This window comes from Capra hircus, chromosome 7 (assembly GCF_001704415.2).
Source record: "Capra hircus breed San Clemente chromosome 7, ASM170441v1, whole genome shotgun sequence".
NCBI lineage: Eukaryota > Metazoa > Chordata > Mammalia > Artiodactyla > Bovidae > Capra > Capra hircus.
Window position 1 is genome coordinate 29,961,236 of NC_030814.1, and position 25,635 is coordinate 29,986,870.

The 25,635-nt window shown below is 36.5% G+C and overlaps 1 protein-coding gene across 4 annotated transcripts in view; it reads right to left on the reverse strand.

Annotated features, from left to right (window-relative positions):
• The window catches only part of ZFYVE16 (zinc finger FYVE-type containing 16), a 64,705-nt gene that overhangs the window by 22,207 nt on the left and 16,863 nt on the right, over positions 1–25,635 (reverse strand). For all 4 annotated transcript variants that reach the window (XM_018050066.1, XM_018050069.1, XM_018050068.1 and 1 more), the window contains 10 exons: positions 23,984–24,092; positions 21,083–23,349; positions 19,168–19,264; positions 16,269–16,430; positions 12,843–12,985; positions 10,645–11,020; positions 9,166–9,288; positions 5,341–5,496; positions 3,728–3,952; positions 708–790 (listed from right to left, as the gene is read on the reverse strand). In XM_018050066.1, the coding sequence (XP_017905555.1) occupies positions 708–790; positions 3,728–3,952; positions 5,341–5,496; positions 9,166–9,288; positions 10,645–11,020; positions 12,843–12,985; positions 16,269–16,430; positions 19,168–19,264; positions 21,083–23,349; positions 23,984–24,053 (3,702 nt within the window). In that variant the 5' untranslated portion in view covers positions 24,054–24,092. The remainder of the gene's footprint in view (positions 1–707; positions 791–3,727; positions 3,953–5,340; positions 5,497–9,165; positions 9,289–10,644; positions 11,021–12,842; positions 12,986–16,268; positions 16,431–19,167; positions 19,265–21,082; positions 23,350–23,983; positions 24,093–25,635) is intronic.

The window sequence follows — 25,635 nt, forward strand, 5'->3', positions numbered from 1 at the left end:
TGCTGAAGCCTGGCTTGGAGAATTTTGAGCATTACCTTACTAGCATGTGAGATGAGTGCAACTGTGCAGTAGTTTGTGCATTCTTTGGCATTGCCTTTCTTTGGGATTGGAATGAAAACTGACCTTTTCCAGTCCTGTGGCCACTGCTGAGTTTTCAAACTTGCTGGCATATTGAGTGCAGCACTTTCACAGCATCATCTCTCAGGATTTGAAATAGCTCAACTGGAATTCCATCACTTCCACTAGCTTTGTTCGTAGAGATGCTTTCTAAGGCCCACTTGACTTCACATTCCAGGATATCTGGCTCTAGGTGAGTGATCACACCATCGTGATTATCTGGGTCATGAAGATCTTTTTGCACAGTTCTTCTGTGTATTCTTGCCACTTCTTCTTAATATCTTCTGCTTCTGTTAGGTCCATGCTAAAACTTCAACAACTGTGTAAATCTCACATTACCTAAATGTGTAAGCACTGCAGCTGAATGAATCATAGGCAATCTATATCAGGTATACATGAAGAAATGTGTTCTAAAACCACTTCATCAAAAAAGCTCATTTATGTTAAATAAATTAGGATTTATTATAAATGAACTTGCATTATACCAAATATGCCAAATTAAAAGAGAAAAAAATAAATATATAAAATTGGTAAATTAATTTGTTAAGTAACAACATAAGAATACTTAATAAAATAGTTCAATTACTCACAACAAGTAAGTTCATAATAGTGTGTCCTATTTCTCCGAAAAGAGGTTTTCGGCCTCTGATGCTTGTTAAAGGAGCAGGATACGCTATATATAAGAATAGAAAACAGGTTACCATTAACAAAAAACAAAAGAAGCCTTGAATTTATTACAGTTGATTCTCACTTTTCAAAATTTATGAACAAATACCACTTATTTGGATCTTTGGGCAGAATGAGAGGTAACATTAACACATACTGTGTATGTACTAGATGCTACATTGAACTGGGACCTCTATATACAGATTCCTATTTAAACCGCATTAACAACACAGATGTAAAGAACAGACTTTTGGACTCTGTGGGAGAGACAGAGGGTGGGATGATTTGGGAGAATGGCACTGAAACATGTATACTACCATGTAAGAAACGAATCGCTAGTCTAGGTTCGATACAGGATACAGGATGCTTGGGGCTGGTGCACGGGGATGACCCAGAGAGATGATATGGGGAGGGAGGTGGGAGGGGGGTTCAGGGTTGGGAACTCATGTACACCTGTGGTGGATTCCTGTCAATGTATGGCAAAACCAATACAGTATTGTAAAGTAAAAAAATAAAATTTAAAAATAAAAGAAGAAAAAAAAATCGCATTAACAACCCAATCAGACAAGTATATCTACACTTACTTTACAAATGGGAAGTAGACAGAGGTTAATAACCCTGCTTGTGGTTTCTAAGCTAGTAACTAGTAAAAGAGATATGTAACCAGGATTGCCCAATTCCAAAGCACTTAATCTTTTCATCACACATGTTGTTTACAAACATTATAATGTCTGGAAAATTACCATAACTGGCTGGACCTCTATAAAATTCTCATAATTTAAAAAGAAACATTCTGAAAATTTAAAACAAAGTATGAAGAATTCAAGATTTTTAAGGCAATTGTAATTAATGTTCAATTGTGTTAATTTATGGATGATATAGTTCTTGGATCAGCATGATAAAAGGAACATGTAGGAAGACAGTGCAAAGAAGTGACGTCGAATCTGTCACCTAACTACTTTTCTCTTTCTCTAGGACACTATAAACACTGCACACCAAAAAAGAAAAGTACCTAGGTGGCAATGCAGCAGGACTTCTGGAAGAAAAGGAAAGTAAGAACAGGAAGATAAGACTATTTCTATGATGGTAAAAATCAGACATGTTAAACTGAGAATTTCAGTCCTCAGCTCAGATTTAAATAAACCTCTTTAATACCTATTATATAAATGTACTTTCTTAAGATTCTAAGAAAACACACCTGACATTATCTACTTAAAAAAAATTAAGGGCAACTTACATCTTTGCTACATACAAACATATTTTTTTAGTTTTAAAAAATGACGACTAAGTTATTTGGATGACAGAGAATACAGAAAAAATGTAAGTTAGTGGTAAAACACATTAAAATAGGAAACAATATGATTAAGGTAAAGGCTGATTTTTTTACTTCATTTTATATGAATAGGGAGCATCCTTTGCAACTTGATAGAGGTAATTTTACCTAAAAAATTAATCTTCAAAAGGTTATAACTTAGAATGACATTCTGTCAGTTACACAGGGACTTTATAAATCATCTAATTCAACATTTAATGATATTTCAAATAGTGTCAACATTAAAGTGCAGGAAATTCCTATTGGAAAATTACTAATTTCAGACAGTTTTCAGTCTTTAATCTTGGGACTCTAACTTTTGCCATGAACTTCTCCATAGGTATATTATCTCTAAAACAAAATAATCACACAGATACACACACACCCCACAATTTCAAATTCTAGTCTAAAGTGGCATGAACACCAGTAACATCAAAATGCTGATCTATCTAAAATCCAGCAAGACACAAAGAACTCAGAAAACAGAGACTAATTAACTTCTGTGTATAACTGGTAATTTTTCTCATTACCACGAAACAGCTATCATAGCTTTCCAGTTCCAACCTGATATTTTGAGAAGTCTCTCAAAATATTACTCTGTGATTTTCCTATTTTCAGTATAAGAAAAACAGATTTAGTATATAGAAGTGATACTGGCAAAAATACTGGCCAAATTTATAGATTATTATGTTCCATAATGATGTAAGATTAGCCAGCATTCTGACCTAACTTTCCATAAAAATAACATTCAAATATTAGTATCAGAGACAAAATATGAGCCTGAATGGATGAAACACGTGGCTCAGAATGCTCTCTCTTAAGCTCTTTGGTTCACAGTACAAAACCTGAGATGAAAGTTAATTTTTTACTTCTTATAACACAATTTAATAGTATCATGTATTTAAATCTTAAATGGTAAGGACCATCCCCTCAAATTAGAGTTTAATAAATTTGCCAAATAGATTTAAACATATGTCTCTTTCATGGAATTTGTCCATTTTGAAATAGTAATGGTCACTTTTATAACTTCTCTACATTTCATCTTCCTCCAAGAAAATATCCATTAAATTAGAAGCAAATGCCTAAATTTTCCTTATATGTGATATACTTTACATGCAAGAAATAAATTATTCTTTTTTGTGAGGGATAAAGAAAAGTGTGAATTCAAAAAAGTTTAACACAGAAATTATTTTAGCTTAGAGAGAACCTTAGAAATATACATAAGCCTTGACCATTACTTCACAACCATTTATGTCTGTCATTACAATATGTACAAATTGGGGTGGGGCACAATGATTTACCTTCTTTATATATAGGCAACATAACAAAATGAACTCCTTACAGTAAATACTTTCAAGAAAACTTTTCAAGGTTTTCTGTGTTTTGTTTTGAAGTTCAAAAAAAATTTTAAGGTAAGTTAATAATATAATAATTAGGAACATCTAGAAACTCATAACATATCAAGGTTGTCTAGACTAATCTTATACCAGAGGAGGGCTGTTTTAGAATTTTAAAAGTACATCAAAACAAAAGTAGTCCCATTAATACATTAAAAATTCATTTTAATGATATATTAAATTCTTATTTACAGTCAGTATATGAACCTACATAATTTATTATTCTAAAACTTACCTTTATATTCTGCACCCAATCTCAACATTAAACGCATAGGAAAAACCTTTGCCCAGGGAATCTCTAGCTTCTGGATAAGAATTCCACAAAGAAAAGGATTACTTGGTAATAGGAGATCATCAAGTTTCTGAAAAGTAGGTGTAATAAATAAAAATCCTCCATGATCCTTGCTGCTGAGAAAACTCTCAGTAAAGGTAATACTGTCCAAGTTTTCTATGTATTTTCCTAGAAATAAAATCATTAATAAAAAGACTTTAAATTGTTTTCAAGTGGCAGTCTGAGTCTGAATGTCCCAATATAAACTTTCATAAAGAAAAGCAATATATTTTCCTTACTCTCACTCTTGAAGAAGCATTAAATACCTTGTGTGCACAAAGTTCAGTTATTTCTGAGGACTGGAAATTGTGAACAAAAATTTGAGAATGTTTCTAACCATAGGTGTTTTTAAATTTTTCTCCTTACTTCAAGGTCAAGTGAAAAGTCATCATGTTCCCCAAATCTTATACAGCCTTTCTATGGTTTTAGTTACCTCTGGTCAACTGTGGTCCAAAAATATTAACTGGAAAATTACATAAATCTCTTGCTATCTTGCTCTGCCCCACGGGGATGTGAACCACACCTTGGGTCATCTGCCCAGCATGTTCACACTGTATATGCTACAGGCCATTAGTCACTCAGCAGTAGTCTCTGTTATTAGATCAACTGTTACAGTCACTGTGCTTCTGTTCAGGTAACACTTATTTTTTTAATATTGCCCCCAAGGCACAAGAGAAGTGATGTTGGCAATTCAGATGTTCTCTTACTCTGCCTAATTTATAAATTAAACTTCATCATAGGTATGTATGAAGAAATAGTATGTGTGTGGTGTGTGTGTGGCTTTCCCAGTAGCTCAGCTGATAAAGAATCCGCCTGCAATGCAGGAGTCCCTGGTTCGATTCCTGGGTCGGGAAGCCCTCCTGTGAAGGGACAGGATAGGCTACCCACTCCAGTATTCTTGGACGTCTCTGGTGGCTCAGACAGTAAAAAATCCGCCTGCAATACAGAAGACCTGAGTTCGATCCCTGGGTTGGGAAGATCCACTGGAGGAAGGCATCACAACCCACTCTAGTATTCTTGCCTGGACAATCTCCATGGACAGAGGAGCCTGGTAGGCTGCAGTCCATAGGGTCGTAAAGAGTCAGACACAACTGAGCAACTAAGCACAGCACACATATATATATATTTATAGTATATATACATATATGCTATTTTTCATAGAGTATATATATACTACAGAAAAACAGTACAATAGGGTTCAGTACCATTTCCAGTTTTAGGCAGCCACTGGGGTCTTGGAACTTATCCCCTGCAGATAAAGGGGGACTACTGTGTAGACGCATAAAAAGATCAAGAAAGTAAATATATTTTACCTTTTAAAATAGAAAAAAAAAATTAAGACACTAGTTACATAAAATGCTAGATTTAAGGAGACTGAAAATGATGACTAAGCTCTTTTAAGTAATCAGTAATCTCTTCATAAAATAAACCTTTAGTACAGTGAGCACTGCTAAAAGCAAAAATGCCCCTCATTTATCCATCCCCTGGTCTGAACAGTTAAAAATAAAATACTGTACCTTTCAGAGCATCCTTATAAATGGTGATAAACAGTCTGAAGATGTCCTTAGGAACAGTATCTTCATTTGGCAAACATAACAATAGAATAATAATTTCTGCCTGTCCCAAGCCATGCAATCCATTGGTTGAGAAGTACCAGTATTTGTCTGAGGAATCTTAAGTGACAAGAGCATACAACTATAAATGTCAACTTCTTTTTTTTTTTTTAATTTTTTTTTTAAATGTCAACTTCTAATTGTCCTTTGCATGAAGTACAACTTTTCAAACTCCTTATTTCCCCAATGTTCTCACAAAACTTAAACTGAACTGTGTAAGATGACTTGTGTAACTGTGTAAGATTACTTCAATAGTTTTGGCCTCAGGTCAAATAACAGGGCGGGAACACAGCTCTGCCCATCAACAGAAAATTGGATTAAAGATTTACTGAGCATGGCCCCACCCTCAGAACAAGATCCAGTTTCCCCCTCAGTCTCTCCCATCAGGAAGCTGGCATAAGCCTCTTATCCTTCTCCACCAGAGCCAGACAGAATGAAAACCACAATCACAGAAAATTAACCAATCTGATCACATGGACAACAGCCTTGTCTACCTCAATGAAACTATAAGCCATGCCCTCTAGGGCTGCCCAAGACGGACAGGTCATGGTGGAGATGTCTGACAAAATGTGGTCCACGGGAACTCCCCCGGTCGGTAGGTGCCCAATACGCTACTGGAGATCAGTGGAGAAATAACTCCAGAAAGAAAAGAAGAGACGGAGCCAAAGCAAAAGCAACATCCAGTTGTAGATGTGACTGGTGATAGATGTAAAGTCCTATGCTATAAAGAGCAATATTGCAAGGAACCTGGAATGCTAGGTCCATGAATCAAGGCAAACTGGAAGTGGTCAAACAGGAGATGGCAAGAGTGAACATTGACATTTTAGTAATCAGTGAACTGAAGTGGACTGAAATGGGTGAATTTAACTCAGATGACCATTACATCTACTACTGTGGGCAAGAACCCCTTAGAAGAAATGGAGTAGCCATCATAGTCAACAAAAGAATCCAAAATGCAGTACTTGGATGCAATCTCAAAAACGACAGAATGATCTGTTTGTTTTCAAGGCAAACCATTCAATATCCCAGTAATCCAAGTCTATGACTGGAGCAGTAATGCTAAAGAAGCTGAAGTTGAACAGTTCTATGAAAACCTACAAGACCTCCTAGAACTAACACCCATAAAAAATGTCCTTTTCATTAGAGGGGACTGGAATGCAAAAGTAGGAAGTCAAGAAACACCTGGAGTAACAGGCAAATTTGGCCTTGGAATGCGGAATGAAGCAGGACATAGATTTAATAGAGTTTCGCCAAGAGAACACACTGGTCATAGCAAACACCCTCTTCAAACAACACAAGAGACAACTCTACACATGGACATCACCAGATGGTCAAAACTGAAATCAGACTGATTATATTCTTTGCAGCCAAAGATGGGGAAGCTCTATATAGCCAGCAAAAACAAGACTGGGAGCTGACTGTGGCTCAGATCATTATTGCCAAACTGAAGAAAGTAGGGAAAATCACTAAACCATTCAGGTATGACATAAATAAAATCTCTTATGATTATACAGTGGAAGTGACAAATAGATTCAAGGGATTAGATCTGACAGACAGAGTGCCTGAAGAACTATGAACGGAGGTTTGTGACATTGTACAGGAGGCAATGATAAAGACCATCCCCAAGAAAAAGAAATGCAAAAAGGCAAAACGGTTGTCTGAGGAGGCCTTACAAATACCTGAGAAAAGGAGAGCAGCAAAAGACAAAGGAGAAAAGGAAAGATATAAGCATCTGAATGCAGAGTTCCAAAGAACACCAAGGAGAGATAAGAAAGCTTCCTCAGTGATCAATGCAAAGAAATAGAGGAAAACAACATAATGGGGAAGACTAGAGATCTCTTCAAGAAAATTAGAGCTACCAAGGGATCATTTCATGCAAAGATAGGTTCAATAAAGGACAGAAACGGTATGGACCCAACAGAAGCAGAAGATATTAAGAGGTGGCAAGAATACACAGAAGAACTACACAAAAAAAGATCTTCATGACCCAGATAATCACAATGGTGTGATCACTCACCTAGAGCCAGATATCCTGGAATGCGAAGTCACGTGGGCCTGAGGAAGCATCACTAAGAACAAAGCTAGTGGAGGTGATGGCATTCCAGTTGAGATATTTCAGACCCTAAAAGATGATGCTGTGAAAGTGCTGTACTCAATATGCCAGCAAATTTGGAAAACTCAGCAGTGGCCACAGGACTGGAAAAGGTCAGTTTTCATTCTAATCCCAAAGAAATGCAACACCGAAGAATGCTTAAACTACCGCACAATTGTTCTCATCTCACACACTAGCAAAGTAATGCTCAAAATTCTCCAAGCCAGTCTTCAACAGTACATGAACTGTGAACTTCCAGATGTCCAAGCTGGTTTTAGAAAAGGCAGAGGAACCAGAGATCAAATTGCCAACATCTGCTGGATCATCGAAAAAGCAGGAGAATTCCAAAAAAACATCTATTTCTGCTTTATTGACTATGCCAAAGCCTTTGACTGTGTGGATCATAACAAACTGTGGAAAATTCTGAAAGAGATAGGAATACCAGACCACCTGACCTGCCTCCTGGGAAATCTGAATACAGGTCAAGAAGCAACAGTTAGAACTGGACATGGAACAACAGACTGCTTCCAAATAGGAAAAGGAGTATGTCAAGGCTGTATATTGTCACCCTGCTTATTTAACTTATATGCAGAGTACATCATGCAAAATGCTGGGCTGGAAGAAGCACAAGCTGGAATCAAGACTGCCAGGAGAAATATCAATAACCTCATATGCAGATGACACAACCCTTATAGCAGAAAGTGAAGAACTAAAGAGCCTCTTCAAGAAGTGAAGAGGAGAGTGAAAAAGTTGGCTTAAAACTCAACATTCAGAAAACTAAGATCATGGCATCTGGTCCCATCACTTCATGGCAAATAGATGGGAAAACAATAGCAACAGTGACAGACTTTATGTTTTTGGGCTCCAAAATCACTGCAGATGGTGACTGCAGCCATGAAATTAAAAGACGCTTGCTCCTTGGAAGAAAAGTTATGACCAACCTAGACAGCATATTAAAAAGCAGAGACATTACTTTTCTGACAAATGTCCATCTAGTCAAAGCTACGGTTTTTCCAGTAGTCATGTATGGATGTAAGAGCTGGAGTATAAAGAAAGTTGAGCACCGAAGAATTGATGCTTTTGAACTGTGGTGTTGGAGAAGACTCTTGAGAGTCCCTTCGACAGCAAGGAAGTCCAACCAGTCCATCCTAAAGGAAATCAGTCCTGAATATTCATTGGAAGAACTGATGCTAAAGTTGAAATTCCAATACTTTGGCCACCTAATGTGAAGAATTTATTCTTTTGAAAAGACCCTGATGCTGGGAAAGACTGATGGTGGGAGGAGAAGGGGATGACAGAGGATGAGATGGTTGGATGGCATCACCGACTCAATGGACATGAATTTGAGTAGGCTCTAGGAGTTGGTGATGGACAGGGAGGCCTGGTGTGCTGCAGTCCATGGGGTCACAAAGAGTGAGACATGACCGAGCGACTGAACTGAGTAAAAATCTTTAAACTATTACTTTAAAAATCACTGCATGTAAAACTGCAAAATTTATTTATGTAATATTTGACTAAAAAATCAATATCCAATACTGCTTCTTTTTTACAGTTGTCAATCAAAATTTAATCTGACAAATTAATTATTCAGAAATCCTGCTTACCAATTAGGCAAAGAAAAATAAATCGTTACTTACAAAACGCTAACTTGACATTCACAAGTAGATTAGCATTTAAGACAAATGTAACAGGACAAGAACCTTCGCCTTCAAGAAGCAAAATGATCTGTTCATGAGATGGGTGTTCTTCTACTACAGGCACTAAAACATGAAAATAACATATTAATTCGAATAAATATGTCTCCTGTTAAATATGCCTATCACAAAAAAGCCACATTTATAAATCCACCAATGACTTGATCCCAGTTAAAAAGCAAAAATACATCTCATGAAATCAATCAACAACCAGACAACTGTTATATACAATTTTATATATATATATTTTTAAATTATATATATATATAAATATAATAATATATTATAAATTATATATATTTAATATATTATATATATTTTTTATATATTTATATATATTTTATATATAATTTATAATATATTTATATTATTATATAATTATATATAATTTTTAATTATTTATAATTTTTACTTTTCAATTTATGTGAATATATTCATATTAGAATACATATAAATTCTGATCAATTATATTATATATATAGTCTTTGCACAAATATGTTGATTAAACAGCATACTGATGTAATTTCAGCACCTTTAAGCTTTTAAGACAGTTTTCTAAAGTGGATTCCAATCTGCCAGCCACTCCAATTATAAATTCTGCAACTTGCAACTAGAAAAGTAGTCTAGACCCCAACTGTATATACTGCTTGCTGTGACATGCCTTAGGTCAGCAATAAGTGGCTAAGAAAAAACTTGACAATCAACAGGAAAATATACCAATGGCATGCAAAGAACAGGGCTTACGGTATTTTTTTGCCACTATCACTAGGATCATGAAAATAGCTCCTTCTTACAGGAAAGAGATCCTAGGCTTCATTCTCCTACACTATCAGGCACAGAACGTAATCATTCATGTGGGATGTAGCATAATGCCTGGAGTTACATGGATGTATTCTTAGGGAACTATTCCAAGGTGGGAGATAGCCACAGAATCTCCAGCTTAGAAAGGTTCTTAGAGACCACCTAAATTATCTTCTTTTACAAAGGAAGCTGAGGCCCAAAAGATTAAATTATGCTTCAAGTCATAGGTATATTATGTAGCAGATGAGGAACTAAAATTTCTGTCATCCAAACCAATATTCTTTTCTTTAGGCACTATGCATCTTTAAAAAAAAAATGATATGGAATCAAAACTAATACAAGACTTAAAGGCTATGAATTTCTCTGTTGTACTGGACTTTAAATTAGGGACTCAGATACGTGAATCACATTCAAATCAACTCAAGAGGTCAGATATTTTTAGAATTGTTTTTATACAGTAAGACTTTTTGCAAATTAAGTGTTCCATGCCATCATACATATTTCAACCACAGTAAGTTTAAAAAAATACATTTCATATATCAGACACAAAATTCATCGATACATTCTTCTTTAAAAACAACAATAAAACTCCTTTTTAAATGTAAATAACTGCTCTCCTACCTGACCCCTTGTCTCCAGATGTAACCAGAAGAGGGGGCAAGCTGTCCTCATCATCAGGTAGAAGACTAACCTTACTGCAAACATTATCATCAATACTACATAATAGCCTATAATCTGAACTACAAGCAACAGGTAAACTGCTGTTAACCAAGACATCAGTGGGACCTGATGGTTCCTCAATTTCTGCAAAAACATCATCATCTAGTGTAAAAGAAGCAGATGTAGGGAACCCCTCAGTTCCTGTGTTTGTGGGCAGTTTTTCCACAGGTGGAACCTGAGAAGTAGGACTTTGAATTATCTCATTTATTGTATCTTCTGTCTCACTGTTTGGGTTTTCCACTGGAGTAGAATGGGCATGATCCACTGTGTTTACCATCTGTGAAATATGGAGGAAAAAGCCCAAATCAGTTCAGGGTCTCTGCTCAAATGTGAAATATTGATTGTAGACAGTCAAAGATATCTTTTGAAAGAGAATAAATAAAATCAAAATGGGCTCAGAAATTCTTTAGAAGCCAAATTTCCCAAGAAACAGTACCATCTTGCTTCTAAATTCAAGTACACAGGTTTAGCTTTACTATATGCTCAGGTAAGTATGACTTTAATTTTATAGTCTGGAAAAAGGAGGCAAGGAGAACTTCAGGATCCTATTCCATACCACAAAGTCAGGATGTTTATTAATTCAACCCAAGGCACTCTTCCTCCTAATAGACAAAAAAGCCTGGCTGGGAGGTGGCAAGGGAGAGGAAAAGGGGAGAAGGCTGAGAGGGGAATGGTTAGGAAGCAAAATGGTAGATATATTCCACAACAGTAGCCATCTGGAATAAACCATACATCAAATCTGCTTCAATTAAGCCCCCCTCCCCCTTTTTTTTAAGACTGGCCAAACCTGAGTCAATAGAGAACTGTTTAAGAACTCAAGTAATACTAGCCTCTGTAAAAATTCCATTTTGTTAACATATTGATTGAGGGTAGGTGCTAGCTAAGGAACATACTTTTGGTAATTACGGCTCCTTGTAAAACCTAGCTCCTGAACTCTTACTGACAAACGACGTAAGTTTATATGGTATGGGAACTTGAAGAGAGGATACATGTGCATCTTGTCTAATGTATGTACCCTGGATAAACCAGGTAACCGGCTCAGAGGAGATGCTCAATAAATCTCTGTTTAATGAATAAACAAGATTTCTACTTCATATGTTCATACTTGCTTTTGTAAGAATATTACTATTTTACAATTAAGAGTTCTTAGTGGGTTTGGATTCTATGTCTTCTATTTAACACCTAGTACCTCTGTATAAATATAAACATATATACTACCATCAGATACTTCACTGAATGTTTGAAAATCATTAAACAAATTAGTCTAAATTGCCTTACTAAATCTCAGTTCTATTTCCCCATACTAGTGGTTCTCAAAATGTGGTCCAGGGATCTCAACACCCTTTCAGGAAGTCAGTGAGGTCCCACGATTTTCTTCATTTAATTTAACTAAAACAACATATCACAACAGACTGAATTTAGAAGTAGATGTAAGAATCTATCTTCTATTAAGCCAGATGTTAAAGAAATTCACACAAAATATAAAACAATGTTATTCCTCTCACTAAACTTTTATTTTGAAAACTTTTCATAAAAATATTATTTCTATTAATGAGTTTATTTTTAATTAATTTAAAATTTTTGTCAGTTTTAATTCAGTAATTATCAATAAACATAACCCACATAATCTACAGTTCTTTTGAGTTCTCAATAATTTTTAAGAGCATAAAGGGGTCCTGAGATTAAAAAAAAAAATTTAAGAATCACTGCCTTAAACTGACATTAAAAAATAAAATCTAAAATATATTCACTACATCATATGTTTCTCATTTAATGAAGCTCAAAGAATTTTTTAAAAAGTACTCTAGTAAATCAGGGGCTTCCCTGGTGCCTCAGTGGTAAAATATCCACCTACCAACGCAGAAGGTACAGGTTCAACCCCTGGGTCAGGCACATCCCCTGGAGAAGGAAATGGCAACCCACTCCAGTATTCTTGCCTGGGAAATCCCATGGACGGAGGAGCCTGGCAGGCGATAGTCTGTGGGGTCACCAAAGAGTCAGATATGACTTAGCAACTAAATGACTCTAATAATCATGCAAGGAATTACCTATAAAATAAAATTTTACTAAATTATCAAATCATTCTTTAGATTCCTTACCAACGGCATATCGGGTAAGAGAGGACTAAAGTCTTCAGAACATCTTTTACTTCCAGATGATAATTTTGTTGTATCTGCAACTTCACCATTGGGCAATATACCATCTGCAAACCATACTCTCTTCTGTTCTTTGGAGCATAATCCTAGAATCAGTTTAAAAAAGTAAAGCATTTTAATTTGATATTGCAATGATTTAATATTAAATAGGTCAGGAAAAGTTTTCAAAAGCTTTTTATAACTTTTGGCAAGCCCTGCATTTCAGGGTTTCAAGGCCTACAGAAATGGCTTTTTGTGATTCATCTACCTGGAATACTTTTTTTCCTAATTCCTACAAAGGCAGGGCTGGCCCTAGGAATCCTGAAGTCAGAAAAAGAATAGACAGGAGACATTATACCTTAAGGACACTGAATGCAGATTTAAAGCCTGTATCATTAAGGCTAACTTCGTGAGTATGGAGACCAAACAAAATTTAGGGACTAAGGCACAGGGAGGGAAAATGGAAGAGATCAGAGCATGGCAGATAAGCAAAGGAAAAAAAGTATGAAGAACAGAAGAAAGAAGCATAAAAAAAATCTAAAAAAAAAGAAATGGGATCACTTGTGTATTGGAAGTCAATTTCTACTTCTAACAGAAGCACATGTTTTGTTCTTATAATGTTGGATATTTACATTTTTTTAATATAATTAATTTATATTTAATAGTAATTAATATTTTCGTCTCAGATTTGGAGGAAATAACTAGATGTCAGCATAAATATCTGTTCTCTTTTGTTAAAAAGCATCTATGGAGGAAGGTTATGAAAATTCCTACCAGATTTTAGAACATACAATCATCAAAAGGACCAACTTTCCATAGCATAATACAAATAACACTGAAAAAATTGGACTCATATATAATTTCTGCAACATGGGTGGATATATTTTAAACGGCATCTTTCTTGTATTTGCAATGCCTCATAATATAATAATTTTAAAGTCAATAAAGGAAAATATATAAATATTTAAAAAAGCAGACTCATCATTTTTAGAGTTAGAATACATAACCATACATGCTGAACCTCATTATGTAAGTTACAATGATAAATAGAAAATAGCTGTTAAGTGAGAGAGAAGTGAAACTCAAAATAGTTGACAGAAATACTTGAATTTGTCTGACAATCAGTTATCTTCTAGCATGTTACAGACTAATAGTTTATGTTAAAAACCATACACAGTACTGAATAGCACAGAGAACTACACTCAATATTGGGAAACAGATGGGGAAACAGTGGAAACAGTGTCAGACTTTATTTTTGGGGACTCCAATCACTGCAGATGGTGACTGCAGTCATGAAATTAAAAGACACTTACTCCTTGGAAGAAAAGTTATGACCAACCTAGACAGCAAATTCAAAAGCAGAGACATTAATTTGCCGACTAAGGTCTGTCTAGTCAAGGCTATGGTTTTTCCATCAGTCATGTATGGATGTGAGAGTTGGACTGTGAAGAAGGCTGAGCGCCGAAGAATTGATGCTTTTGAACTGTGGTGTTGGAGAAGACTCTTGAGAGTCCCTTGGACTGCAAGGAGATCCAACCAGTCCATTCTGAAGGAGATCAACCCTGGGATTTCTTTGGAAGGAATGATGCTAAAGCTGAAACTCCAGTACTTTGGCCACCTCATGCGAAGAGTTGACTCACTGGAAAAGACCCTGATGCTGGGAGGGATTGGGGGCAGGAGGAGAAGGGGACGACCGAGGATGAGATGGCTGGATGGCATCACTGACTCGATGGACGTGAATCTGAGTGAACTCCGGGAGTTGGTGATGGACAGGGAGGCCTGGCGTGCTGCGATTCATGGGGTCGCAAAGAGTCGGACATGACTGAGCGACTGAACTGAACTGAACTGAACTGAAGGGAAAAGAATCTGAAAAAGAATATATATACATATATAACTGAATCACTGCACCATACACCTGAAACTAACACAACATTGTAAATCAACTATACTTCAATTTGAAAATTAAATAAAAGTCTATACAGGTTTTACTCAAGATCCGAAACTACAACAGGTTATAAAAAAGAACAGAGCACCCAAAGGTTTTTAAATCTTTAAAAGTTTTTTAGAAGATATAAGAAACATTTTTTATTGTGGTGAAATACACATTTAAAAATAGATTTTTAAGGAAAGGGAGACATGCCGACTATTTACCCACTGTCTTTCAAACCCAAGCCCACCCTTCTATATGGTGCTCTTTGATACTCTTTGGACATCTGAAAAGTGCAATTCTCAGACCCCCTTGCTAGTTGGTTCTGGTCACAGGTAGTAATGACAGGCACTGGTTGAAGACTGAAAGGTGGGAAGAAAAGGGAATTCTTTCTGTTTCTAGTTTCTGCCAGGATCTCTGCAGCAGCACCACCACCAGATATATCTAATATGTCCCGTGAGTTTCAGTACTCCTTACATCAATCAGTCAAGCTGGGAACGCTCCTTCAGTCATCTTAACATCAATCCTGAGGCTCCTCAATGGCCCCAGCATTTGCCACTTGGTGTTCCTCTAGAAGCAACAGCAGCAGCCACATGATGTGGTACCCTAATCCATGAACACCAAGTCTGAGAACCAAGCATCTCCTGGTATTCCTGTACTGAGTTCTAGTAACACAGACTCTCCCCTTTCATTCTCCCAACCCTAGGGATAGCAGCTGCTTCCTGTACTTACTAATCTCTGAGTCACTTGTTCAGTCACTCAGTTGTGTCTGACTCTTTGAGACCCCATGGACTGCAGCACACCAGGCCTCCCTGTTCCTCACCATCTCCATGAGTTTGCCCAAACTCATGTCCATTGAGTCGGTGATGCCATCCAACCATTTCATCTTCTGTCGTCCCTTTCTCCTCCCGCCTTCAATCCCTCCCAGTATCAGGGTCTTTTCCAATGAGTTGGCTCTTCTCATCAGGTGGACAAAGTATTGGAGTTTCAGCTTCAGCATCAGTCCTTCCAATGAATATTCAGGACTGATTTCCTTTAGGATTGACTGGTTTGATCTGCTTGCAGTCCAAGGGACTTTCAAGAGTCTTCAACACCACAATTCAAAAGCATCAGTTCTTTGGTGCTCAGCTTTCTTTATAGTCCAACTCTCACATCCATACATGACTACTGGAAAAACCACAGCTTTGACTAGATGGATCTTTGCTGGCAAAGTACCGTCTCTGCTTTTTAATACGTTGTCTAGGTTTGTCATAGCTTTTTTTCCACCCTTGAGCATCACTTGAGCATGCCCTTTTTGTTCTTCTACCCTTCAAACATACATACCCTTCTAACCAGTTCCCTGTATTAAGCTCCTTCTGGCAGCTAGTCTAGGTTCTCTATTCTCACTAGATTTCTGAATACTAGAAAACTTCTATTCTAGTAATTTATCTTTAATATTAGACACAGAATTTTCTTCTAGTTACCTTCAACACATGGTTGTTTAAGTGCTGAGATTGGTAAAGTTGTAGGTGAAGGTATACTTGATGTTTGAGTCTCCTGAAGAGGCTGGACGGTGGCACACTCATCAGAATGATTAGATTTAAGATTAGAACCAGTTGGACTCATCATCCTTTCAAATGCCTGAGCTATAAAGGGAAAAAAATTCACCTCAGATGTTTTTAAACTTCAAAGTAAGTTAAGATAAATATTCTGTTTTTCAAGTTGTAAGGAGAAAGAAATCAAATGGCTAAACAGTAAGTGGCACGTGGGAAAGATAATATTCTTACTTCCTTATTTTAGTTGGCAGCATTCTACTTCAGTATAAGATACCAATTAGTTAATTTAATATAATTTTGGCTTATGTTTGGTATCTACTGAAGAAAATCATTGTTACTTAATATGACCATTTGTTTTTGCCCTTGTACCCTTAGAGTCAACTTCCAGTATAGTTCCTAGTGATTCTTTTAAGACATAAATCGTATCACATTATTCTTCTGCTTAAAATCCTTTAATGGCTTCCCTACTAAAATGAAAATTTAAGTTGTTACAGTGGCCCACAAGACCCTGTCTTAGTCTACATTTCTATTAATCCTGCCTCTGCTTTCCTAGTTAGCTGATGTCATTTCTCACTAATATCCTACTTACTCATCATGATACAGCCACTGAGGCCTCCTTGTTCTTCAACAGTGAAGCAAGCACTCTTCTAGGTTAGGGTCTTTGCTGTTACTGTTCTCTCTGCCTGGCATATTTTTCCATATAGCTTTATTCTCTTATCTCCTTCAAGTCTCTGCTTAACATATCATAGTATCATAAACCCTTATTCTTACCACCTTTTAAAATAACCACCTCTTGCCCCTAAATCCGTTACCATCTATCCCTCTTACACTCTTTTATTTTTATTTAGAATATTATCACCATCTGATATTCTCTTTGCTATCCTATCCATCACTCCCCACATTCATAAGCTCTATGAGATCAAAAAGTTCCATAAGAACAGAAATGTGTTTTGTTTTCACCTGGATCTCTAAAGCACAGAACAGTGCCTGAACACTGCTGAATGATTTTTCATCCCAACAACATGGAAGAGCACTGGCAGCTCTCCCGTAAGCGTTTCTCCAAACTGATTTGCTACAAATGCTGCCACTGCTGCAATAACCTCTTCAAGCACCACTGAATTAGCACCCTCATGCAATGACTTCCACTAACCAAAAAAATCCAAACATAATACCAGAGTTTCAAAGTAATTTCCAACCTGCCCTAAGTTTATGTAATGGCACTCACATGCATGCGTCTTTAAAACTTACAGTTTTAGCACTTCCTCATTATCTAGTCTATAACAAAACTATCTTCTCTTCTTCCTGGAATTTGTCTTAAAAGAGTCCTTGAGTCATTTATCTCCTATTAGTAACATTATTTCAAATGATCATGTCTACTATTTTCAACCCTAACGTTGCTGTTAAAGTAATTTATGTTTTCTTGTGGTGTATAAATTAATGATAAACAGAGCTACAAATGAAATTACATGTTATATCAAAACAGAATAAATAAAACAGATATCTAAATAAACAAATCCATTCAAAATATTTTCTTTAATAAACCAATGCTTGATCTCAGTTTCCTAGCTGGTTTCTTTAATGACTGTATCTTCTCTCCTGGATCCTTAGAGTCAGAGTATGTTCTAATGTTCACCTAAATATCAGACTTGTCAACTCAAAGAATGTTTCAAATCTTCATGGCTGCTTTATTTTTAACCGGGGAGAGATAATCATGTTGGAGCTTGCTCTAAGATTTCTTAATTCTAGCAGATTGCTTGGCTAATAGCACCAGCAGTAGTCTTTTTTTTTTTTACCAGCAGTAGTCTTAAAGGCTACTGAAATGGCATAAGCAAAAGATATAAGTACTTAAATTCTTCATAAAGACTGGTGGTATTATAGAAATATTAAAAGATTTACAGTCTATTATCTTCCAGAGCAGAGGTCAACAGCAGGGAGTAAAGCAGCTTACCTCAGGCTAACAGACTCACATCAGAGCTTTTTGAAGAATTGCTGAAAAAATTTATCTTCATTCGAAAGAGAAAAACAAATTATTATCAGGTATTTATTCTCCTGGCTAACAGGAAGCAGTACCTGAGCTAGTGCACAGGTCTGGTCTTAAAAGTCCCAAGTAATATTTGCTGGGAATTAAACTGTCAACAAATCTTTAAAAATGCCAAGAAGTACTCAAAAGAACAAAAGTGTATTTGAAGAAAAAAACAAACATACACATATATAGACACATACACAACTGTGAGAACTAAAGTAAGACCACCAAGATTTTTGCTGATAACAGTAAACAGGCTAAACGTACAAACAAAATTATAAAACTGAGAAATATGTAAAAGATGAAACTGTACAAATAGTGTAACAGTCCTATGAATTTATATAAAAATTATAAATATTACTACCTTAGCTTTCATTCCCACTGTAGGTTGTAATTTTCTATAAGGTGGGAACTGTTACCTTGCCTTATGCTATTGATATATAAGATTGGATAATATTTACTGCTAGATACTCTATAAATGCTTAGATTAAGATGATGAGGATGACAATGATGGTGACAAAAACAAACAGCAGATGAAATGCAGCATTTAGGGACTTGGTACCTGTTAAAAGTTAATGAACTGCCATTCCAGAAACTGAATGCTTCCTTTCCAGACTGGTAGTAAGAATTGTGAGAGTGGAACAAAAAGAAGAGAAACCAAGCCTTGGGATGTCCCAACTAAGTCAGATAAGTCAACACTAGGTCCTCGCCTTAAGAAAATAAAGAAGTTTATCTTTGTCACAATCTAGTTGTTTTTAAGATTTATTCAATTACTGGAAGAAGATATGTCAGGTTAATACTCACCTTTACTAATAGTCTCATAGCAGACTACACATACTCTTGCCTCCTTCTCTAGATACTGTAATTTACACTTCCTATTACAACAGACACCGCAAAATACCTGAAGAGAATAAAATAGCAAATTTGATTTTGTTTCAAGCATGGTTATACCTACTTGAGGCAAACACCAGTTTTTTGATTACATGACAATTTTTCTAATCATCGTAATCATAGGTAATTATTAAAATGATTCTTTTTATTTTTATTGTTTTACTTAAATGAGGTTTCTAAAATTTAAAATTACTGATGAGAATTCCTTTAAATCAATTATGCTAATTAGAAGGGAAAAAAACTTTCTTAATTAATAAGTTCACAATTTTAAAAGTTTTCTGTCATCCTTTACAACTCCCCCCGAACCCCGACCCTTTTTTTTTAACTTTTTGGCTGTGCTGCATTGCATGTGAGATCTTTGAATCCCAATCAGGGATCAAACCCAAACTCCATGCAGTGGAAGTACAGTCTTAACCACTGGATTGTCAGGGAAGTCTCCTTCCTTTAACTTTTTTTTTTCCTTTAACTTTTAAAAGTAGAATGTTATTCAAAAGAGAAACAGACTCAGATTTATAGAGAACAAACTAGTGGCTACCACTGAGGAAAGTGGGGAAGGGCAAGACAGGGGTAGAGGATTAAAAGGCACAAACTAACAAGTATAAAATAAACTACAAGGATATGCTGTATAGCACAGGGAATATAGCCAGTATTTTATAATAACTACAAATGGAGTATAATCTTTAAAAATTGGGAATCACTATGTTGTATACTTGAAACTTTCATAATATTGTAAATCAACTGTAACAAACAACAAAAATAGAGGGCTTCCCTGGTGGAGAAGGAAATGGCAACCCACTCCAGCGTTCTTGCCTGGAGAATCCCAGGGACAAAGGAGCCTGGTGGGCTGCCGTCTATGGGGTCGCACAGAGTCGGATGCAACTGAAGCGACTTAGCAGCAGCTGGTTTACATTTGGAGAAGGGAATGGCAGTCCACTGCAGTATTCTTGCCTGGAGAATTCCACAGACAGAGAAGCCTGGGGGGCTATAGTCCGTCGGGTCGCAAAGAGTTGGACACGACTGAGCGACTAACACACACACACCAGTGGCTCAGTGGTAAAGAATCTGCGGGCCAATGCAGGAGACACAGGTTCCACCCTGATCCAGGAGGACCCCACATGCTGCAGAGCTACTAAGCCCGTGTGCCACAACTCTTAAGCCTGTGCTCTAGAGCCTGTGAGTCGCAACTATTAAGCCCATGGGCTGCAACTACTGAAGCCTGAGTACCCTGGAGCCCACGAGCCACAGCAAGAGAAATTACTGCAGTGAGAAGCCTGCACACTGTAACTAAAGAGTAGCCCCTACTTGCTGCAACTAAAGAAAAGCTGAAAATTCTGGGGAAAAAATGCAACGTCATTTCTATAGGCAAGGCTTAGAATTCACAGACAAGACAGAACACAAATGAGGTCATCTTCAGTGTTCTGAACCTCGTGCAAGTCAATCTGCTTTTTTTCTCAGTGTTTACCTCAGGTATCAAGCGTAACACTAGCTTGCAGAATAGTCCTGAAATTAAGTATTCAAGGATAAACTGGAATTTAACTGAATTCCGTACATCTGATGTGTCAATGTCAGGGAGAAAATGACACATATTGTTTGATTTCACAAAAATTAGTGTTTCTCATTTCCCGGTATGTAATACCCATGACTGTGTGAAATTTATTCAAACCTCATCTATAAAAATGGCAGGGCTTTATATATTTCCACATAAATGAAAAACAACAATTTTAAATTAACTGAATCTTTTAATCATCTATTAATCAGTTATTCTGTCACATAATATTTCACTTAAAATGCCTCAAAAGAATAAAAGACAAACATTTTAATAGCTTACTTTTCCACATGCTCGGCAATGATGTCTCCGTTTCGTAAAAGTAAATTTGACTTTGCAGTTCATACAATTCGGAGCTTCTGAATCAGGAACCCAAGTAGGTTGTTTCTGGCCCAAAACAAGGCCATCTTTGCAAGTGTTTGCAGGAAGAGAGTCTTCATTTGCAGTTACAAAACTGGACCCACCTTCAAAATTACTTTCTATATCAATGTAATTAGAATCGAAGCTAACCTGAGGATCAGTCACAGAATCTGTAGTACAAGTGGCTGGAACAATGGTATTTGCTGTCCTGGGTTTACTCTCAGGCATATTTGGAACATCCAGTTTATTTGGTTCGTTTGAACTCCTTGTTCTTGATGGAACACTAAGCAATTGCTTAGGCCTGGCCCCTCCAACATGAACAGATTGACTGTTACTATCAGAGACTGATAATTCATTTGTAATCTCAGACTTACTGCTAGATAAACCTTGTTCAACTGTAACTGTACTTTTTTCGCCTAAAGAAAGGCTACCATTTTCAGCTGTATTCTGTTTATCAATTGTTTCACAAATCATATTAATACCAGGACTTTCCCCAGTAGCTCCTGCTTCAGCATCAAAATATATATTATCAATATTTCCATCATCTAGGCCTTTCATATCTACCGGATTCATTTGAGATTCTGCATCACTTATATTTTCTTCAAATGATTTTATGTTACTCGTCTGAAGATATTGTTCAGTGAGAAAGGCATCAAGTTCAGCATCACTAATTGGTGTGCCACTTTTCATGCCTTCATCAATGTTAAAGTAATCTAAGTCTTGTCCATCAATATCACTGCTTGAAAAAGTGAGACCTTCACAATGATCAGGAGATTCTGGGGCACTAGCACCAGAAAGCTCTATTTGAGATTCTGCAGCTGTATAAGAACTGCTGTTATCAGGGTAATCCATAGATTCAACTCTAATTACCATCTGGTTAGAATCTACCTTTCTATCTCCCATCTTTTCAGTTAATGGCTGATGAAGTATGTTTTTACATTTATCCTGTTTCAAAAGATCAGTCTCCTTCAAAGATCCCCTACCTGAAGTAACCTTCTGTGTTTCTTCATGTACAGTCACTGCATTCTGTGCATTGTCTTTATTTTCATTCTGGGGTAAAAAATCACCATGACCTTTACTAGCAATTAAAGATCCACACAAAGACCCAGGTACTGGAAGACAGGACAATGAGGAATATGCATTTTCACTTGAAACATGTAAAGCTGAAGCAGAATCTTGGATTACATCTTCATTATCATTAAGATCTAAAATTCTTGAGTCTTCTTTTGCAGATTCTTTTATAAATACCGCAGTCCTATCTTCCTCAAAGGAAAAGTCAGGTAACTTGGAATTTTCATCTCTTAAGTTTGAATCATTTAAGCATAAACCTCCATTTTTTGGAAGACTGCAAGACAAAGCACTTGTGCTGGCTCCTTCTTTTAAACATTCTGTGGCAGCTTTAACTGGCACCTCTTCCTCCTCTTTTACCAAACACCCAGCAGCTTTTACCAATTCACATGGCTGGTTCTTGTGCTGTGGGTGGTCTTTGGCATCAAACACTGTGGAACTTTGTTGAGTCAAAGCAGATGGCATGTTAAAATCAACAACTGGTTCTGACTGATTAGAGATCTTTTTATCCTCTAAATTTTCTTTTTCATTGTAAGTACATGAATCTGAAAGTGCTGTATCTACTTTTACACCAAATTCTGTAGTTCCACTGATTCCTCTGTTTTGTAATTCAGAGCTGACATCACTCTGTTCCTCTCTGACTGCATTACTACCATGGTCTGCTGAAGACACACAGAAAGTTTCCGACACTGAAGATAAATCCAGTCCCGTCAAGGAATCTGCACTAGACTTCGAGTCATCTGGCAATAATTTTTTAATATCTTCTTCACTATTAGTTACATGAACTAAATTACCCATGTCACTTATCAGATCACAGACAGGTTTACTACACCGTCCCATATACAGAGGCTGGATTTCATCTGAAGTGCCGCCATCCACAGAAGAAAGGAGATCAAGCCCTGTTACATTTTTTTCATTTTGTAAAGAAGTTAGTCCCTCAAGTATTTTTTCACTCAGGGCAATCTGATTTGTCTCATAACCTGTTTCTGATGAGACACAATTAATGCACTGTTGATCCTTTGGTAGCAATGAAGTTCCTTGTGAGGCAGTCAGCTCTGAAGAGACTGAACAGTGCTTAGAATCATATGCCTTTGGTGCATCTTGGAGATAATCTTGTTCATCTAATTAAAACAGGAATACAATGTTAGTGATGAGACCCAAATCAAAATTATTACAAAGATGTTACGGTTTCTACAACTTCTAAGCTTGTTTTTTTAGACCAGAGATAGAGATTACTCTCTTGCAGAATGGTAATAATTCCAGAAATTATTTTTATTTGGATCTAAACTATTTGGGGTTTTTACCTTTATTTATGTAGATGTCATAATATGATAGAAACTCTACTTAAAATAACTCTGTTGCACTATAAAAACCAGACTAAGGAAGAGCTGAAAAACAATCTAACTTATTTGTGCTGCCCACCAGTTTCCTTGTCTTCATCCTAAGATGGGGAAAACACTCTCTTTCATAGTAATGAAATACCAACTTTACGAAGAACTCTCAAGTTGCTTTTAGCTGGTTCATATGCTGGTTTTAAAGATCTTTCTTTTACCTAAGTTTATATCTGGAAAGAAACTTCTAGTTTTCTTATTTCTATGTCTGGCTATTGGTTCTATTCAGTATAAGAATATACTAATTCATTATAATGGGATATGTGAATGTTTTACAGAAGATAACCATGTGACCAAAATTGAAACCATATTTTGCTAAGAGTACTAATTACTGACATTTTAAAATTACATTAATAGTACAAACCTGGATTCTGTTCGAAATCATCGAGAAGTCTGTCCAAGTCACTGACTGCTGCTTTAAAATAACTGTCCATTCTACTTGTAGACTTATTCAGAATTTAATTCTTGTGTGGCTAAAAAATACAAAGTATGATAGTTCCTTTAATTCATTATATTCTTTTAATTCCATGTATTGCATGCCAAGAAACACAGTCAGGGAATAGACACAAATAAAACTTAAGAGTATTGCTTTGAAGAATCTGTGATATATTTCGGGAAATTCCTCTAAACATACAAAAATGACATGAAAACAAACTCTTAACAAGATAACATGTACACATAAACTACTGTCAAATTTAAAACACTCATCCAGATAACTCATGGGTCAAAGCATTCATAGTTGAAAACTAAAAATAGCTATAAGTACCATGTATCAAATAATATAAAATATACTGCATGTAAAAACATGTGAGAATCAGTAAAAGTGGCACTTCAACAGATACGAAGAGACTTAGATGCTTAAACTAGGAAAGAAAGAATGAAAACAAATAAGCTAAGAGCAGAAATTGAAGAAACAGAAAATAAGCATACAAGAGAGGTACAAGAAAGCTAAAATTAACTTTATGAATAAAGCAGATGAACCTTTGATTTGCGGCAGGAACTCCACCAAATAAGCCTGAGAGATATTGAAGGAATCTATCAATGACTAATGAGACAATATAAAAGAACACAGGGGCTAAGTTGAAGGTGATCCCACTGGCTTCAATGGGACAAGTGAACATCAAATAAATGAGGCCTGACCACAAATCAAATGGATTAAAACACACACACACACCAAGAGATCATAATGATACTAAAAACAGAAACAAAAACCACCATTCACTAGAGGGATGCTAGGGCAGTAACTCATTACTCTGAAAATTGATATATTAAGAGAAAAGAACTAAGAATTTATTTTGCACTTTATTTACAAATGTACTTTAGGATAACAAAATAGGTGCTAAGGAAGAGTTCTTTAGATAAGAATTCCAGTTGATAAATGCAGAAGGATATTAACATTTTAAAAATCATCTCTTCATAGTCCCTAATGCAATAAATGTACTAGGCAATGGCTATCAATGGATGTTAAAATTGTTGGATGAAAGGCTGCTGGGAAACTTTATAATGTGGGATCAGGCCAATATATATGAATCCAGCAATTTCACCATCAGTTCAGTTCAGTTGCTCAGTCGTGTCCAACTCTTTGCGACCCCATGAATCGCAGCACGCCAGGCCTCCCTGTCCATCACCATCTCCCAGAGTTCACTCAGACTCACGTCCATCGAGTCAGTGATGCCATCCAGCCATCTCATCCTCGGTCGTCCCCTTCTCCTCCTGTCCCCAATCCCTCCCGGCATCAGGGTCTTTTCCAATGAGTCAACTCTTCCCATGAGGTGGCCAAAGTACTGGAGTTTCAGCTTTAGCATCATTCCTTCCAAAGAAATCCCAGGGTTGATCTCCTTCAGAATGGACTGGTTGGATCTCCTTGCAGTCCAAGGGACTCTCAAGAGTCTTCTCCAACACCACAGTTCAAAAGCATCAATTCTTCGGTGCTCAGCCTTCTTCACAGTCCAACTCTCACATCCATACATGACCACAGGAGAAACCATAGCCTTGACTAGATGGACCTTAGTCAGC